Source organism: Ciconia boyciana, chromosome 22 (assembly GCF_034638445.1).
Source record: "Ciconia boyciana chromosome 22, ASM3463844v1, whole genome shotgun sequence".
Taxonomy (NCBI): Eukaryota; Metazoa; Chordata; class Aves; order Ciconiiformes; family Ciconiidae; genus Ciconia; species Ciconia boyciana.
Window position 1 is genome coordinate 2,790,567 of NC_132955.1, and position 17,751 is coordinate 2,808,317.

General features: G+C 46.3%; 2 protein-coding genes across 3 annotated transcripts; both read right to left on the bottom strand.

The window, feature by feature from the left end:
• Window positions 1-2,421: 2,421 nt before the first annotated feature.
• On the bottom strand, window positions 2,422-3,989 carry HOXB8 (homeobox B8). Of its 2 annotated transcripts, none has more exons than XM_072885981.1 (2): window positions 3,569-3,989; window positions 2,422-2,726 (listed from the first exon to the last, which is right to left on the bottom strand). In XM_072885981.1, the coding sequence occupies exons 1-2, from the start codon at window positions 3,987-3,989 to the stop codon at window positions 2,422-2,424; spliced, it is 726 nt and encodes a 241-aa protein (XP_072742082.1). The 2 variants fall into 2 exon arrangements, with proteins under 2 accessions (XP_072742082.1, XP_072742081.1); XM_072885980.1 differs by having other exon boundaries at window positions 2,422-2,729.
• Window positions 3,990-12,830: 8,841 nt separating this feature from the next.
• Window positions 12,831-17,385, bottom strand: HOXB9 (homeobox B9). The gene is made up of 2 exons (XM_072886113.1): window positions 16,878-17,385; window positions 12,831-13,066 (listed from the first exon to the last, which is right to left on the bottom strand). The coding sequence occupies exons 1-2, from the start codon at window positions 17,383-17,385 to the stop codon at window positions 12,831-12,833; spliced, it is 744 nt and encodes a 247-aa protein (XP_072742214.1).
• Between the last annotated feature and the right edge of the window lie 366 nt (window positions 17,386-17,751).

The following is a 17,751-nucleotide window of genomic DNA, read 5'->3' on the forward strand; positions in this document are numbered from 1 at the left end:
AATTTGGCCGGGTGATTTGTAGGTCGGGACGTTTTAGTGTCGGTTTTACGAGGTACCGTGATATATTACGGAATTAGAGTCCAGATTTACACCAAAAAGGAGCCCTTTTTCCTCCCGGCCCATGTGACGCGCGGGCACGTGGCTCCGGCGGCGCCAATCGCCGCCCGCTCCCTCCTCGGGGGCAAAAAATTGTAGTGCTGCTGGATTTATAAAATATGATAAATAATTGATGCGATATAAAACCCTCCAAGATCTATGCTGGAAGGGGTGAAATTGTGCTGGAGTCGATAAGCAACCTGTAATCAGTTTTCAGCTCAGACCGAAGGAGAAAGAGAAAAGGGGGGGGTAAAAGCACGTTGCTGATAAACCAGCGTCTCCCTCTCGGTCTCTCTCTGCTGGAGGAAAAGGAAGGGAGCTCTATTTATCCCTTTATTGATCCCGTCTAAAATTCCCTCCTTCGCACCATTTCCCCCGCTCCGAGGCACTTTTTCACGAGACTGTACAGAATTCCCTCCCCTCCCCCCTTGACCCTCTCCCCCCTCCCTGACCACCCCCCCCAAAAAAAAAAAAAAAAAAAAAAGACAAATGTCTCATTGATACCTAATAGTTTCAGGGTTCTTTTTTCCCAAATGCCATTCAGCTCTATATCTAATTTATTCCAGTGCCACAGGCTTTGAGCTTCGTATTGAGCTGGCATTTGCTTTTCTTGTTGCGAAAAATAAAGAGTGCACAGATCCCTTGTTCAGCGTGTCAGCGGTTCTGCGGGACTCAATTACAGTTAGAAGTAAAACCTTACCAGCTGGCTGATTTGCTTTCTGCTGGAGAAGCAGAGAGACCTTCCAAAATGTGATCTGCCTCAATTTTTTTTTCTTGGGGGGGGGGTTAGGAAGAAAGAAAGTCTTACAGGCAGGAAAAGCAGCCCAGACAATGGTGGATGTGCATCTAGGGTCTGTGCTGATTCTCCTTTCCCAAGGTTATGCTGCGAGGGGATGGGTGTGCATCCCCGCACTCCTCTATTGCCATGGCAGGGCAGCTCGACAGGCGAAGGAGCAGAAAGCAGCTCAGCTGCGCGACTGGCAATTTTTTTTGCAGGGAGATGAGTGGGAGGAAAGGAAGGGGGACCCAGAGCTGGGCTTCGTCTTGCGGGGACAGCAGGGTGGGCGAGGAGAGAGGGAGAAAGGAGGAAAGAGAAAGGAAAAACAAAACCAACACACGTTACCTTCAGGAAGGATTTCCAGACAGCCTCCCAACCTGTCACCACCCAGGAACTGCTAGGAAGAACAACAGGAGCAGAAGCCATGGCAGTTGCCCCGTCCCCCTCCCCTTCCCCACGGCCCCCAGGCAGCAGCTCCCCGGCCCCAGCCCCTGCCTCCGCCCGGCCCAGCAGCGAGCCAGCCCGCCAGCATCTCTCCAGGCACAGAAGTCTTTGATGGCCAGGGCTGCAGCTCCGACACAATTGACTTTTATTTCCTTTCTATCAAAGTGGTCCTGGAGGAAATGGAGCAGGGTAAAAGAATGATGTCACGGAATTCTCGCTTGTAAACTTTATTGTAACTTTCTTCCGCCGCTTCCAGGTTTAGACAATAGAACAAAGTGATGAAAGAACAACAAAATATATCATTAGTTCCCCCAATAAAGTAATTCACGTATACAGTATACATTCTTTTTCACAGTTAACCTAAAGATCACTTTACAACTTGCTTCACTGTGCGCATGCTAACTAAAGGAGAGAAAAACGCTTTTTTTCTTGTCTTTTTTTTTTCTTTTTTTCCCTTTTTTTTGGAAGAGACATTCAAAAATTGTAAAAAAAAAAAAAAAAAGAAAATTCCGAACCAAAGAACAGAATAGAAGTAAGGAAAGTAAAGAGAGAGAAAGAGAGAGAGAGAGAGATAACTATAGCATAAATAGGCAGTTTCATGTTGTTGGGATGTTTGTTTCAATAGCTACCTCCAGTACATACAGATAAACCACAACAAAAAAGGTGGAAAATAAACAACCAAAAAAAAGTGCACAAATGTAATTTCACGTAACTCCTATAGCATTGAAAGCTATGTTAACCAACCCACCCCCCAGGAAAGAAGAGAGAGACAGAGAGAAAGACAGAGAGAGAGAGAGAATTTCACAGTCATGTTTTACATAAGCTATTGCGTTACACTACCACTAGTTAATAACTGGCAAAAGGCAGGAGAGACCTCCCGATCACTTTTGCATACTGTTCATTGTATCAAAGGATAATCAGGAAAGTGGTGCTCACAGCTATATTGTTTTACAGCAATAAAAGGGTTTTTTTTTTTTTCCTTTCTCTTTTCTATGCATTGTTGGTTTTTTTCCCACCCCTCCCTTACATTAACTGCCATTAACGTGGGGCTCAGGGGCTCTTCCACCCCAGCAGCGCTTGCCTTTCAGTCCTTAAAAATCCTTTTATTTCTTGTCCGCCTTCTGTGCTTCCCCTTCCTCGTCCACCTCCTGGGCTCTTTCCATTTTCTGTTTTTCCAGTTCTTCCTGCTCGCATTTGCTGCTGGGAAACTTGTCTTTGTTGTTTTCCTTTTTCCATTTCATCCTCCTGTTCTGGAACCAGATTTTGACCTGCCTTTCTGTCAATCCCAGGGCATGCGAGACCTCGATCCTCCGTTTTCGGGTCAGGTAGGGATTAAATAGAAATTCCTTCTCCAGTTCCAGCGTCTGGTAGCGGCTGTAGGTTTGCCTCCCCCTCCTCCGTCCAGCGGCTGCTGGGGAATTGCAAAGGTTGGGTGGAAGAGGGGAAGAAGAGAAGGAGGTTGAAAGATACATAAACCAGGCTCGGGAATAGGCACACACAGGCTCACACCCGCTCCCACACAGGCTCACACCCGCTCACACCCGCGCACACACACTCACACCCGCGCACACACACTCACACCCGCGCACACACACTCACACACACACACAGAGGCAGGGGAGGGGGAGGAAGAAAGGACTCGCAGGAGCAAAGGCAGGAAGCAAACAGGGAGAGGGAAAGGCTCCTGTAGAATATTATAAAAGGGAAGATGGTTATAAAGGAAAGGGGTGATGGTGGCAGGGGAGGGGGGGGTCACCCACCAGCCCACTCCGAGCAGCCCAGCTAAAGCCTGCACTTGCACACTTATTATTACCCGAACCACCACAACAACAACAACAGAGCCCGGCTCTGTGGGATTCCGCAAAAAAAAAAAAACCCACACACGAAAAAATAAAAGAGCCGCAGCCCGGGGAGAGCAAGGAGCACCAGCGAAATCCCAAATCAAACGCAAAACAAAAATGAAGGGGCTTTTTAAGGCTATAAAAGTGCCATAAACTTTAAGGACGCTTCCTTCCACAGAAAGCCCGGCTCGCTCAGCCCCCAGAAGAAAAGGTCTCCTTCAGGGTAATTAAACTATAAAGCAATTTACAAGTGCAAAAGTTTACCCCCATAAAGCAGTAAAATACAGTCACTGGGGAAGAAAAAGGGAGCGAAAGAAAGCAAGCAAGCAAGAGGGGCAGAAAGCAAGCAAGCGGGCTACTTTATGGGCTCAGGCAATGCCTCCTCGCTGTCCTCTCCATCTCGCCTCACCTTGCGGTCGCATCCAAGGGAAAAGCTGGGTCGGAGAAGGGCTCTGCTCCGAGCTCTCCGCCTCCTCTCCAAGGCCGCTGGCAGCAAGCTTGCAGTCCGTGTACTGCACCAAGTCCGACTCCTGGGCGCTGAAGAGGCTCTGCCTTTGCAAGGGGTCGTAGCCATAGAAGTTGCCGGGGTCCCCATGGCACGCCACGGCGCAGGGATTCTGTTGGTAAGGGGAGCTGGAGAGTGAGGATGCTCCGTGGTAGAACTCCTGGATTTGGGTCGGATGCTGGAAGGTGCCCCCCGTGCTGGGTCCGTACACCACCGTGGGTCTGCCCCCAAGATCCTGAGCGAACCCACAGTCATAGTAGTTGGGACGCAAGGAGTCCCCGGTTTTGTATTTGGAGAAGAGTGAGTTGACAAAATAAGAGCTCATTTTAATTTAAATAAGAATATTTGTTTGGAGGAGGAAGAAAAGGGGAGGAAAAAAAAAAAAAAAAAAAAAAAAGAAGCCAACCAAACCAGACCACGGGAATCTATTAGCAAAAAAAGAAAGCGCTAAGATGCTAAGCAACGACAGTTTGTGATTTCCAGGAATATAAAAGGAGGATATAATCAAAACTCTAAGCCTGCATGATATTGAATTCTTTCCTCCCCCCCACCCCTAAAAAAAAAAAAAAAATCGCCACTTAAAGAGTTCTCGCTTTACATTTCCAAGAAGAGATGCCAGTTCATAAACAGTTTTCAGTGATTTACTTCAGCGCAAATGAGTTGTTTCATATTTTGCAGTGTCTTTTCATGATCATTTGCATCTATTACCAAAACCTCATCCTATTGGCTTCTCCTTACTCCACACGGACTCTGCACCGCATGATTGTGAAAGGAAGAGTGTGAGAGAATAAAGAAGGAAAAGCAAGCGAGGGGGAGCGAGAGAGGGAGAGGGAGCGAGCGAGCGAGAGAGAGAGGGAGCGAGAGGGGAAGGGAGAAGGAGGTGGGGTGAATATACGGATTAAATATGTTTAACTACCTACATTAATGAGATATCGCTCGCCTCACAACAAATCACATACCTAGACCACCCAAAAGATTGATTTTTGGGGAGTGTTGGAAAATTAAAGAGAAGCGCTCGCAGTCGTTAATTTCAAAATTTTAACGAGGCAGTTTTAGCCTTTTTAAATGTCAGGGTCGCTTTGGAAAACTGTAAAAGAACACGATTTAATTGCTACCAGTTTTAAAAGGTCCTATAAATGTAATTGGTATTTTAATACAAGTTATCAAATCATACAGCTTCTTACCCTAAACATATTTTAAAACAAACGAGGTAGTCATATTTAACATTTTAATGATCAATTTCCTTATTATTGATAAAGGTTTAACTATCACATGAAGGGAATTGCATTTGTAATAGCCCCAAAAAAGGCTGTAAACTGTTTAACAAACTATAAAACGCCATAAAGCCGGGGATGTTGTTGTTGTTTATACCGCACTACATAAAAGCCGTTAGGATTTTACGAGTTCGTTCCTCTACTGCTATAAACCAGAGGTTTCGATTGGACCCGTCCGCATTACAGCGAGATGGTGAGGTGTCAATATTGAATTAAAATGATTATAGTTTTTCATATATAACGCCGGCTTTTGGTGGCTCTCCCGCAGCCCCCTCCCTGCCGCCCCCCCCGCCGAGGACTTGTTCAAGGGGGGGGGATGCTGCCAACTAAAAGTATTGTGTCGCTTATCGCACCCCGAGCAGAACCTTTATGGTCAGTAGCTGATGGCTGTTCCCTACCTCACCCCCTCCTCAATAACTTCAATTTTTTTTCTTTTTTTTTCTTTTTTTTTTTTCCCCCTGATACTTCTAATGAAAACTGGGGAGAAGGGGGGGGGGGGTAAGGGAGAGAGGAGAGAGGCTTTCTCTTTTATTGGCATTTGGTAACAACGGAGCAAACTTACCCCTAAGATGCCAACGCTGCAATTTTCCACCAGCTAAACACACAGGGGGTAGATTTTGAAATTCATTTATCGCAGTCAGCAAATATTACCGAGGCGTATTTCAGCTAATAACCACCCCAAACCCTCCCAAGGCAAACGTGCCCCAGCCTGCCTGACACCCACGACGCCCCTCCAAGCCCCTCGCCATGCCACCTATGTTCCCCAATCCTTCCACCTTCGATAGGAGTTAAAGACACTCTTTTAAACCTCTATTCTTTAATCTTTTTTCTTCCTTTGCCCTGGCTAGATTTCTGCTGCTTCCCATTGCATCCGAGCTGTTTGGACACGAGAAAGGTGAATTAAAGACGGTTTCACTCCTGCCTGCCTTCAACCGAGGGACAATTTTCAACCTCCACAGCATGGAAAAGAGGAAAAAGTTGAGATGTTTCGGTTAGTCTGCCTTGCCAGGGCTTTGGGAAAAAAAGACTTGAATTAAAATTGGCGGTGGGAATAGGCAGGGAGTTAAGAGGGAAAGAAAGAGAGAGGGAAAGAAAGGGAGAAAGAAAACAAAGATAGTAACGGAATAAAACTTTAAAACCATCCTTAGAGAAATAATTTAAGTAAATACGTTTCCTTTATTTTGTGTAGGGATAATTTCAGTCGAGTCTAAGAGCCTTTTCAAGTAATTATTGTTGTTGGAGTACTTGCAGTGGTATAATTAAGGCTTTTCCCCCTCCTTAAAAGACAAGTTAACATTTTATTTTTCTCAACACTTTTATTGTCGATTGAGCAGATTTTGGTTTCATCTTTGAACATAAAACCCCAGAAATGGTGCACAGAAGTAAATAGGGCTTTGCAGCTTGGCGTGGGGATGCTCGGTGCTGGAATTTTCAAGAAAGCGGGGGAAAAAAAAAAAAAAGAATTGAATCGACTAAAGTATTTTTAGAAAAGAAGCTGTCTTCTTCTCTGTGTATTTAGAGGCATGCTCCCATCTATTCGAGTTTGTAAAGTAGAAAATAGCAGGAATTCCCGTTCATACGTGGACCCCAAGAAGGCGGGAGTGAAGTTGTTCTTGGAAGTTAACGTTTTTATCAAGTGCGGGAGAATTTTATGGTCGTGATGTGATGGTAACTCACCAATGCACCAGAAATCAATGGCTGATCTTAAATCATTCATCTACTGTACTCAGATTCCTGATGAAAGGAAAATGTTTCTATTATAAGAAAAAACAAGTGGGGATGTGTGTGTGTCTGGGAGGGAGAAGATAATTTATAAATACCCAGCGGAGGAAAGATTTATTAGGAATTCAGAAGGAAAAAAAAAAGAACCCCAAACCCTTTCCTAGGTAAACCTTAACTTTTCACTGCTCTGCATTTCACTGAATGCACAAGGGCAGGATTTTTTCCTTATTTTCCCCATCTATTTCTCTTTACATTTGGATTTCATCTCGCAGCATTTAAGCAGAGTCTTGAGGTGCGTAAACTTTGCTTTTGAAAACAACATTTCGCACCCTGCTCTCGTGTGTGTATCGGTTTAATTTGTTACGTTCTTCCCCAGAATGCTGCTTATTGGGGAACGGGCGTATTTTCTGGTGGAGAAACGTTTATTCAGAAAATACTTGTTTATAACAATTTGAAAGAAAACCTACATTGAAATTATTGCCACCATTCCTCTCTATGGTATTTGTAGCTAAATTATTAGCTGAAGGACGGGAACGTCTGAATAATTTTGGTCTCGTAATTTTGAAGAAACAAAGGCCAAAATAAAAGTGAACTAACGGGGTTAAAAGTTTACATTTTTGCTGCTGCTGCGTCAGTGGAGTATTTATACGTATCACAAAACGTGGTAAGTTAGGAGCATTTTGGATTAATTTACTGTTTTGTAACATTTAAAAATATTTCCAAACATATTAAGCAAAGACCTTGGGCAAAGAACAGTAGCATTATCAAAAGACGGAGCAAGTGTACCAAAAATTAACCGTTCGACTTCTAAAAAGCATATACTGGGGTGGGGGGGGGGGTTCAGCGATGGTTATGAATCTAAAACATATAAAATAAAGAGCCGAGAAAGTGCAGATCATCCCAACGGCTGAGGTAAAGAGCCAGGGACAAATGTCCTGATTCTGTGTGCGCCTTTCTCCCCGAAATCTTCGAGCCCCTCTCTTTTCCAGTCCGGCAAACGTAAATCTTCACTTTGGAGATAATTAAGCTCTCCTCCCACCTCCACCCCAAGTAGAAAAGACAAAACCCCAGGGTTTTGTGTTTTTTTTTCTCCCCTTTAAATGAACATTTCAGCTAGATGCGTGTCCCACCTCTCACCGCATCCCAGCACGGAACCTCCAGCTTAACTCTTCTTTTTTTTTTCCCCCAAGCCTCACGTCATTTACCCTCGCGGGGGAAAAAAATAGTTGTAACCTAGAAAATGGGCAAAATCGCTATAATTAACCCTCTATTTTATGCCTCGGGATTATTCGTGCCGGCCAGCACCCAGCCCGCTTGCCGTCGCTGATGACATCAAGGTGTTACGCGGAGCCCCGCGGCCGAGCGCGGGGTGACGCGCGTCTAACGTGGAGCAAGGGCGCCACCTCGCGGCGCGGCGCGGCGCTGCAGCCTGCGCCCCGGCGAGTTGGGGGAGAGGGTTCCTTGGGGAGGGGGCTAAAAAAAAAGGGGGGGGGAAGGGGGTGTCCCCCCTCGGACCTGGGGAAATAAAACGGGGGAAAAGCGGGGGGAGGGGAGGGGGGAAAGAGGGAGAAAAAGGAAAATCGGGGTCCTCCGCCTCGCCCCGCAGCGCGGGGTTTTACGCGCAGAAAGCTCCGCCATCCAGTCGCTCTACCCGGCAATAAAAGAGGGGAAAAATGGGTTTGCTTTTGAAAACCACTATTGTTTCAAATTCCGAGACTAAACAATTGGTCATTCTGCTCTGGAGGGGGAAGGCCAGAGCTGTAAACCGATAAAGAGCTTCCCAAGCCCAGACGTCTCGCCAGAACTTCGAGTGTGTGAGTGTGGGGGGTGCCTCTGTGTGTGTGTGTTGTTGTTGTTGTGTGCATGGCTCAGCGTTCTGGCAGCCTGGAATTGCTTTAAAGGAAAAAGAAAGAAAAAAAAAAAAAGAAGAAGAAGAAAAAAAAAGAACAAAGGGAATCATCCAGAGCGCTGGATTTTCACGGCATCTGCAAGAGAAGAATAAATTAGCAAAAGTCCCTCCCCACCTTTTCTCTCCCTCTCCCCCCCCTTATTTTTTAACTACCCCCCTCCCTTAAGGCGGGGGGGGGAAGGAGGGGAACTTTGTATGCGACTGAAGCAGAAACAAGAGCATTTACACGTTGGGTTTCCCCACATTCCCAAGTCGTTGTAGTAATTTAGGAGTTCCTGAAAGTTTTCTTGCACTGTTTGCTTTACAGCCGTTTAGTTCCTTAACCTTCAGAAATTTATACCCTATAAAGTTTTATAGCGGTCATATTCTTTTATTGCAGCACACTGCACTGAATTTTCCTTTTTTTTATGACAAGTTACTTCCCTTTCTCTCTCTTCCCCCAGTAAGCTCCAAATATCTCTCTTCTTCTTTTGTTTTCTTTTCAGAGCTGCCCCAAAGAAAGGATTTTTTTTAAAGCAGTGAAATATTGCCCTTTAGAGCCCCCATTATGTTAAAAATTAGTGGAAAGAGATTCTCGGTTATATTTCTCACTACCTGCTTCCTGCAGGGCTGAGCAGGTCTTAGGGTTTGTTTGTTTTTTAAATATAGAGATAGAAACACTTTCCAAGCGCTTGTATTTCTTCATGAGCAATAAAACGTCAAACGAATTTAGAGAGGGAATTATAGGAACCGCTCATTGAGCCCTTGGAAAAAGGAACCGCGTGTCAAATCCGAGGTGATGCCAAGCAGGGAAAGCGGGGTGGGGTTTCCCACTGTTTGTTTTGAGTTTCTGATTTTTCTTTAGCAACGTTTTCCTTGGGCGGTAGGGGAATAAACCAAAGAAAGTCAAATAAAGCCCGTCCACTCGGCGCCTTTACTTCTGGTCCCCTAAGGCTGATGCGGGAATTTAAAGGTTAAACTCTCAAAAACAAACACATAAACAGGCGAACAAACAAGCGACCACCGGTAAATGTAAGCAGAGATGAACGAGATGCAATTTAAAAAGTAAAATAATTAAAAAATAATTTAGAAACGCAGCAAGTTTGAGTGGGACCAAGTAAGCACTTGCTACACTGGAGAGGAATGATTTCCATTTGTCTCTGGACATTTTTTTTGGAACCTAAGCAAAAATTGATTCTTATAATACACTTAACGAGCCACTAAAGAACGCAGGAAAACACAATGAAAATATTTCTGAAATTTTAGATGAAGCAGTATAACACAATGACATATAGGTGCTGTTGTTCTAAAATCGATTTTTATTCTGGAGCATTAAACATCTCTGGAAAATACATCCGGGCTGATGCTACAGAAGACAGTTTTTCCAACATTTTTAAAGTAAGCATATTTCCTAATAAAATGAACTAACATTTTAAATTCTATTTAAAAAGAACCTTATATTGTCGTCTTAAAAATATCCGCTCTTTACCACAATTCTAAGGAAGGTGAAAAAGGTCTCTAAATCCTCGTGGCCGATGGCTGCAAACATCAATTAAGTCACGGATACGCTTCTGAAAAATATAGTAATGAGGATTTAGGCAAGTCCGTACTCGGTTCGAGCTATGAGGAATATATCAATTCAGCATGAAGCAGATTTGAAATTCATCCATCCTTGAGAAGAATCAAACAACACTGAAAAAATTTGACTGCCCAGTTTAAACGCAGCCAAATCATCTTTTTCAACCCACTACCTTTTTTCTTTTCTTTTTTTTTTTTTTTTTTTTTTTTGTAAATAAATCCGGATTCAGAGAAAGGATCCTGCTGCCACCAATTTTTTTCCCCCCCAGCTCAAAATGTCTCCGAAACTGCTTTTCTTAATTGAGTTTCGAGGAAGGAGATGAGGGGCTTTGCCGCAGGGTGAAGTTTGGTTCCATTTAACTCCCTCCGGCAACAGAACAGTTAAATTTTGAAGCCCCCAAGGAGCTACTTCATGATGGAAAGTTTTACATGAGAAAGTCTAGGCATTAAAAAAAACCCAAAACACCACCACTTTCTGAGGAATGGTCTTAAACTCTTAAGGTCTGGTTTCTTACCGAGTGGAAGATTATTTTTTTTTTTAACCCCTTTCAAGAGGAATTGAGGGTGGAAATTTCAGTGCCCCGAGGCGCAGCTACTTGGTTCTTATCTCTGGATCATGGGGGGGGGGGGGGGGGGGAGAAAAAAAAAAAGGGCAGGAACACTGTCCAAAAACGCAAATCTGCCTATCGCTTCTTGCCAGAGCAATCTCTGTTCAGCAGATAAAAGTGGTCTCACAAAACCTGACTCTAAGGATATGCAAGTCAGTCGCCTCTGAAATCAGATCTGCACTGGTTCGTTCAGATATACAGCAGAAATAAATTTCTTTTCTCTATTTTTTCTCCCCCGCCCTATTAAAACAAGCCACCTTACACTCGCCTTGTTCCTAGAAAGCCTCCTGGCAGCTAAATATACAAATTTGCACACGAAGAAAACGAGAGAGGTTTATTTCGATATTTTCCATCCACTATCAACTGCAGAACTCTTCGCAGACTTTCAAAAGCCACAGTAGAAACAGAAAACGAGCTTCAACATTCACAGAAACACAACCACAAACACAGTTTACAATACCCACCATATAAGCAACTGGTACTAAACCCCCTGACCCCCCCTTTCCCGCCTCCCTCCCCCCCTCCCCCCCCTTCCCAAAACAAAGTTAAGTCTTACAGAGATAAAGGGAAACCGGTCCCGCACGGGCGGGGTGGAGAAACCTCCAGCGGGTCTGTCAGATGAGAAATCAGCTCCGGCCGGCATGACATGAGAGCAGCAAGGTCTATATTTGTTACTCTAAACGCTTCTTCGGGATGAGGATGAGGGGGGGGGCCGCAGCGCGGAGCCGTCGCATCCCCCGGTGCCACCCGCCCGACGAGGCTCCTTCCCCGGGGAGGCGGCGGGCTCCGGCCCCGGCGTGGCACCGGGCCCCGGAGGAAAGCGGGTGGCAATGGGAAAACATGCCGGGAGCTCGGTGCAGGCGGAAAAAAAACCCAACCCCAACCCCACCCCAGCAAAACCCCAGCGACATTCAAGTATTAAAAGCATCTCAGCAAACAGGAGGGGGAAGAAATACACACAGGCTAGGGTTGGCACTTTATCTCTGCAACAGCCTACTGCTTTAGGAAAAGTCAGTTCACAATAAATTATAAATATGCTAGCACTAAGAACACAACCTTCCCCTCCCTTATAGCTCTACTAAGGTAGTTTTTTAACTAGAAAATCCCATTCTTCCTCTCCTCTAAAAGTTAGGAATAAGTTGGCAGGGGTTCTTCCGCCCCTTTTTCTCCTAAATAATTTACAATGCGGCTCTGAGAGTGCCCCCCACACACTCTCTCGCCTCCCTCCCCGTCTTTTCTCCTTTTCCAAGTGACCCAGTATAAAACCACCAGATGAGGAGGTTCGCCTGTAAAGATCCTACTAAACTTTCAGGTCAAAGTCACATATCTGCCATGGCACGATTCAAATAAAAATCCCGCATAATAAAACAAACTAAAAGAAAAAAAAAAAAAGGCGGGGGGGGGGGGGGAACAAAAGGAACCCAGCGCGGTTGGGAGTTGGGCTGTCCTTAACCCGCTACCCCGGTATAAAGTTGGCGAATTGAAAATGATTTGTTGGGTGCAATTAAACGCGAGTCTTACGAATGTGTCTGTCTTGCAGGAGTTTAATTAAATCGTCTGGTTCCTTGGCCACCTCAACGTGTGTGAGTGTGAGTGTGTGTGTGTGCGCCGGGGTGTTGTGGGTGTTGTAGAGAATCATTGTCCTTACGTGGATAAAGAAAGACAGCGAGGTTTGGTGGGGGCTTGGGCCAGGGTTGTTTGTGGCCAGTTGTATTTGCCGTCTTGCTTTCCATGGAGAAAATGCAAGCAGAGCAAGCTGCTGCTCAGACAGGAGCCTGTGTCTATGTTACGCTGTGGGGAGAAGAAAAGAGAAACGGGGGAAAACAAAAATAGAGAAGGAAAACAAGAGAACAGAAACAAAACCCAGCATGTGTCCCCAAAAAGGAGCCGCAGTTTTGGCTAAGTCGCCTCCTATGTGGCAATATTAAGATTTTTAAAAAGAATAAAAAGCAACATCTCGCATGCAAAGGTGGAGATGGGAAGCGGGGCGGTTTCCCCTCGCGTGGGGGGGTTGGCAGCTCTGCAGCGGGGGTGCGCGGCCGCGGAGGCTGGGAGCTGGGGGGGGAAGGGGGGGGATATGCTGCTTTTCTGCTTTTTCATTCTTTGCCCTGTTCCTTGTTCATTTTCTTCATTTTCATCCTTCGGTTCTGAAACCAGATTTTGACTTGTCTCTCACTCAGGTTGAGGAGTCTGGCCACTTCGTGTCTACGGTCCCTCGTCAGGTACATATTGAATAAAAACTCCTTCTCTAGTTCCAGGGTCTGGTATTTGGTGTAAGGGCATCGTTTTTTCCTGGAGGAACGGGCGTGAAGCCAGCTGGCAGCTGGGTTGGCTGAAAGAAAAGCAGCAAGATCAATATGAGGCAGCTTGAGTGTTTCTCAGAAGGTTTTAATCATGCCATCAAATATTAAGATTATACACAACGCACACGCACGGCTGACAAACGCTCCCTGCCATAGGAGTCAGCAGCGGAGGCCGCAGGAAAATTGGGGTCCTGGGGGCGAGCGCAGGCTGCCCAGACTGGGGGGGCCCGACCCCGAATCCCACCACACACGCACCCCGTCCCTCCCGAGTGGGGCGGGAGGGGGGGGCTGGGACCCGCGGACACGCGGGGCTGTGTTTTCTGTACGCACAGACTTGTGCCTGTGCACACCCGTGCCTGTGTGCACACCCGTGTCTGTGCACACCCGTGCCTCTGCACACCCGTGTCTGTGCACACCCGTGCCTCTGCACACCCGTGTCTGTGCAGACACGCTTCCGTGCACACCCATGTTTCCATGCACACGCCTGTCCGTGCACACCCATGTCTCCGCGCACACCCGTGTCCGTGCACACACGTTTCCATGCACACCCGTGTCTGTGCACACCCATGTTTCCGTGCACACGCCTGTCTGTGCACACACGTTTCCGTGCACACGCCTGTCTGTGCACACCCGTTTCTTTGCACACCCGCGTCTGTGCACACCCATGTTTCCGTGCACACCCGTGTCTGTGCACACCCATGCCTCTGCACACCCGTGTCTGTGCACACCCATGTTTCCGTGCACACCCGTGTTTCCATGCACACCCATGTTCCGTGCACACCCGTGTCCGTGCGCACACGTATGTTTGGGCGCACACGTGCCGCTGGCAGAGCTCCCCCCACTTTTCCCCAGGTCCATCTATGCCAGGTAAACACCCACACGCACGTATAGATTTGCATAACGCCCATCTGCACGTTACGCACGCTATGTACAAAGAAACCAATGCAAAAAAAATCTATATATTCTCTTTTTTTTTCAGGTGTGTTTTCCCACGTGCCTCCAGATTTACTCCTATAGACACACGGCGCAGGGAAAGAGCAGAGAGAGGAGGTCTGGAGGGCCCTTTCATAAATCCTGCCTGGTTTTTTGGCTCTGTGGCGAGAAAACCGTCTCGATACAATAAACATCCTCCGAGGGCTGGGGGGACTCTGGTGCCGGAGATCTGGACAGTGTTATCCAGAGCCACGGACATTTGCAGGGCTGCAAATGCAGCCAAAAATAAAGAAGAGGCTGCCCGTCACCCTCGCGTGTGGGAGAAGCTGCGTGGGAATCTTTTGTAAAAAGGGCATTGCAGGAATTAGCTTGTTCATGGGGGGGCGGGGGGGAGAAAACAACATTTTGGGAGCAGAATCCCTCCCCCCCCCCAGACACGATGGTGGTGAAGGTGGCACCCAAAGGTGAAGTGGGTTTAGGGTAAATAATAGAGCATTTACTAATCACATGCAAATATTAGCTGACCGTTGGGTAGTGGAGAGGCGGGAAAGAGTAAAACGAAGGGCTATAGGCAGACCACGTATTTCTATTTTATTTCCTTTGCCTCCTCTGAAATTATGACTGCAGCCATAAACCTTTACACCAATTAAATGGACCATTATAAATATATACATACACACACGCGCGCGCCATCAGAACGTTTCCTCTACGTAAAATGAAATATATTGAATATTTTTAAAAAATAATCCGGTTAATCTTCCCCTGTAAGTACTGCCTCTTACAAATTTGCACGGCTATTTCCTTAATGTAATTGACTTGATCTAATATGCAGAATTAAATATTAAAGAGGAAGAAAGCTGTTAATAATTGATACTGTTAATCCTGCTCCCCATCCTTTAATGGCAATGGAGGGCTCTGCTTCATAACAGATTTTTATTCGGTTTGGGTTTATTTTTTGGTCATATCTTGGATCGTTAAAATAGAAGATATTTTAAACGGCAGTGTTGCTTTATCTAGTCACTATACACAAATCCCTAAACAGGAAAGCGAAGGGGAAGGGGTCCTGGCACAGCTTTTCTTTAAAATCCAGCAAATAAATTAACAGATCCCCGTGCCATACACAGGGCGGAGATTCATTATTGCGAAATACTTTCAAAAATTGAAAGAGTCAGGGAAATTGGTGGGAGCACTTTCTGCAAAACAGCTCCGTCTTCCAGCCCTGGCAGGCTCTCAACGTCAGCCCAAATTAAACTATTATTTAAAACAAAATATGCGTCGTAACCACACGCCATAGAAACCACACAGCATCCTCTTAGCGCGGGTCCCTGCACTTACTTATAACTTAATAACATTTTCTTGGACAAGATTTTTATATATTCAATTTCAGGGACGTTGAGCACAAGAACCTGGATATTTAATTCTCTCCAATCATTCACCTCACGGTTGCAGTTTGTTCTGGATCTCTGCCCAGTACAATAGAACAGGACTTTCTTTTTGTGTGTGTGTGAGTGTGTGTGTGCCCGTGTGTCTGTGTGCGAGTTAAATGATGGGGGGGGGGGAAAGTCACCATAACATCCTGCACACAGAGGGGAGGAAATCATGAGGGGCGAGAATATAGCGGTTTTTTAATCGTATGGTTGCAATGGCAATCTCTGTTGCTGTTCCACGTTGGGGGGGGGGGGGAAATAGAAGTTAATTCAAGAGGAAAAAGAATGACAGACTCCTGCACAGCCTCCGAGGAGTTCTGCCCTCGGCGGGGGCTGCTCCTCTGCCAGCTCGGAGAACTTGGGCTTTCCCTGCAAAATCTTTACGGCGGGGGTGAAGCCAAGTTTCTGCCTTTGCCTCCGGCTCGGGCTTTGGCTCCGGTTTACCTTTCAGATGGAAACCAGGTACCAACCGGGTCGGCACGAGGGGAAGAGACCGATTCTTTCTCACTCAAACGCCATTGCATTATTATTATCATCATTATTATAATAATTATTATCATTATTATTAATAATAGTATTATTAATAGCATTATTGATAGTACTATGAAATATTTTCAAGGCGAATGATTTTTTTTTTCCTGTATTTCAGGGGAAAAAAGACAAGCCAGCTAGCGGAAATAGCACATGCTGAAGTTTAACTGTTTCCCCAATCTGGCTACATTACAAATAAAACCTAATTAAGCTGGAAGCACCCCCCCTCCCTCCTTTTTTTTTTTTTTTTTTTTTTTTTAACTAGGAAGGAGCGTGGCTTTGAAATATTCATCCCCCGAACCGTTGCATTTAATAAACAAACAGTTAAACCCCCCCAAACAAACAAACAAACACGAGGAATAAGGAACAGAGACCCTCCGGCACCCGGAGGGGCTGGGGAGGGAGCCCGCCCGTCCCCGCGTCCGCCGGCGCTCACCGGAGCGGCGGGCGCGGAAAAGCCCCCGCTGCTGTTTACTTCCCCCACGTGAACTTTTCCGCCGTAATTTCTCCTCTTTCCCCCCTTCTCCTGCTTCTTCTCCCCCAGCCGCCGCCCTCCGCTCCCCTTTCCCGACCTTCCTCCCCGCCGTGTACCGGCTGCCCCGGCCCTTCCCGTCCCCGCCGCCCGCACCCGCGCAGATCTCCTCCCGCTTACTAAAGTGGTCTCTGCTGCCGGAGCCAGTGCTCGGTAGGAAAGAGGATGACTCGCTCCAGCTTTTGTCCGCCCCGGACTCTGCTTAAGCCCAGAGACGACGCTCATTTTTATTTTTATTTTTATTTCCCGGCAGAGACAATGCCACCCCTCTCCCCTCCCCACCTCTCCCCTTAGGTTGGCATCAGCAAGCTGAGACTTTTCTTTAAGCCCTGATTTTAAACTTTACGCAGCATTGTCCCCTTTTATTGCACCTCCTCCAGCTTTTATACTGTTTACTTCCTCACTTTTATAACTTACTTTGATCTGTCCTGTCTTTGTCTTCGCTTCCTTCACAAACTTTATTGTCCTCGAAGCTGGGCCTTTGATTGGAAACGATCCCTTCCCTTGCAGCAGAAGTTTCTAAATTGTACTCCTGTGTTCCCTGTTTATGGACATCCCCGGGACGGCCCAGCAGCGGCTCTGCCTTAACAGATCCCTGCCCGGGGAGGTTCTCTGCTCTGGGTACTGGATCCAGCCAGCTCCGTAGATACCTGCTATCAGATGGGACGCTTTGATGTTGAATATATGGATGGTAGACGGCAGGAAGGGTACCAGAAGAATGTGGATTCAAAGGAGTCCAGGAGGCGCTGAAAACTGGAGGTTTTGGCTGAAAACTACAGGAGGGGAATTCTAGATGCTCATTGTGCCCAGCTTGCCTGGAACTGGTATATTGCCCAGATGAAAATTTAGCTGAAGGCGAGTCTTCACTTTCATGACTTATAATAGAGTCGACATAATAATTGCTAAGAGTCCCAGAAATGGACATTCTCAGACATCATACAAAGCACGGTTCAATGAAGGGAAAAAAATATATAGGACAGATCTAGATTTGTACTCTACCCCCTTCTCCAACTTCCCAGCCAACAAAGTACAGTTGGGCTGCTGTGTTGTGAGCTCCCAGCAAAATGATTGGTCAAACTTTTTTCGTGTGCCTGATAAAGCGTCAGCCTCGGCGTAAATCAATCGCAGCCGAGGGGGCTGCGCTGCGCTGTCATCCGCCCTTGCATTCCATATCAAGGATGGATTGTTTTATGTTTATGCAATGTTGCAAAACGTCAGGAGTTTCGAAAAGCCACCAAACGGGCAGAGCCGGGGCTAATATCCCTTCCTAGATTTGCTCCTGAAATATTAT

Coding starts and splice junctions, on each gene's coding strand:
- HOXB8 (XM_072885980.1), bottom strand. CDS start 3,989: ATGAGCTCTTATTTTGTCAACTCACTCTTCTCCAAATACAAAACCGGG. Junction 2,730..3,568: donor CCCTTGGATGCGACCGCAAG/GTGAGGCGAGAT, acceptor GCAATTCCCCAG/CAGCCGCTGGACGGAGGAGG.
- HOXB9 (XM_072886113.1), bottom strand. CDS start 17,385: ATGTCCATTTCTGGGACTCTTAGCAATTATTATGTCGACTCTATTATA. Junction 13,067..16,877: donor CAAAGACAGGACAGATCAAA/GTAAGTTATAAA, acceptor CTTTTCTTTCAG/CCAACCCAGCTGCCAGCTGG.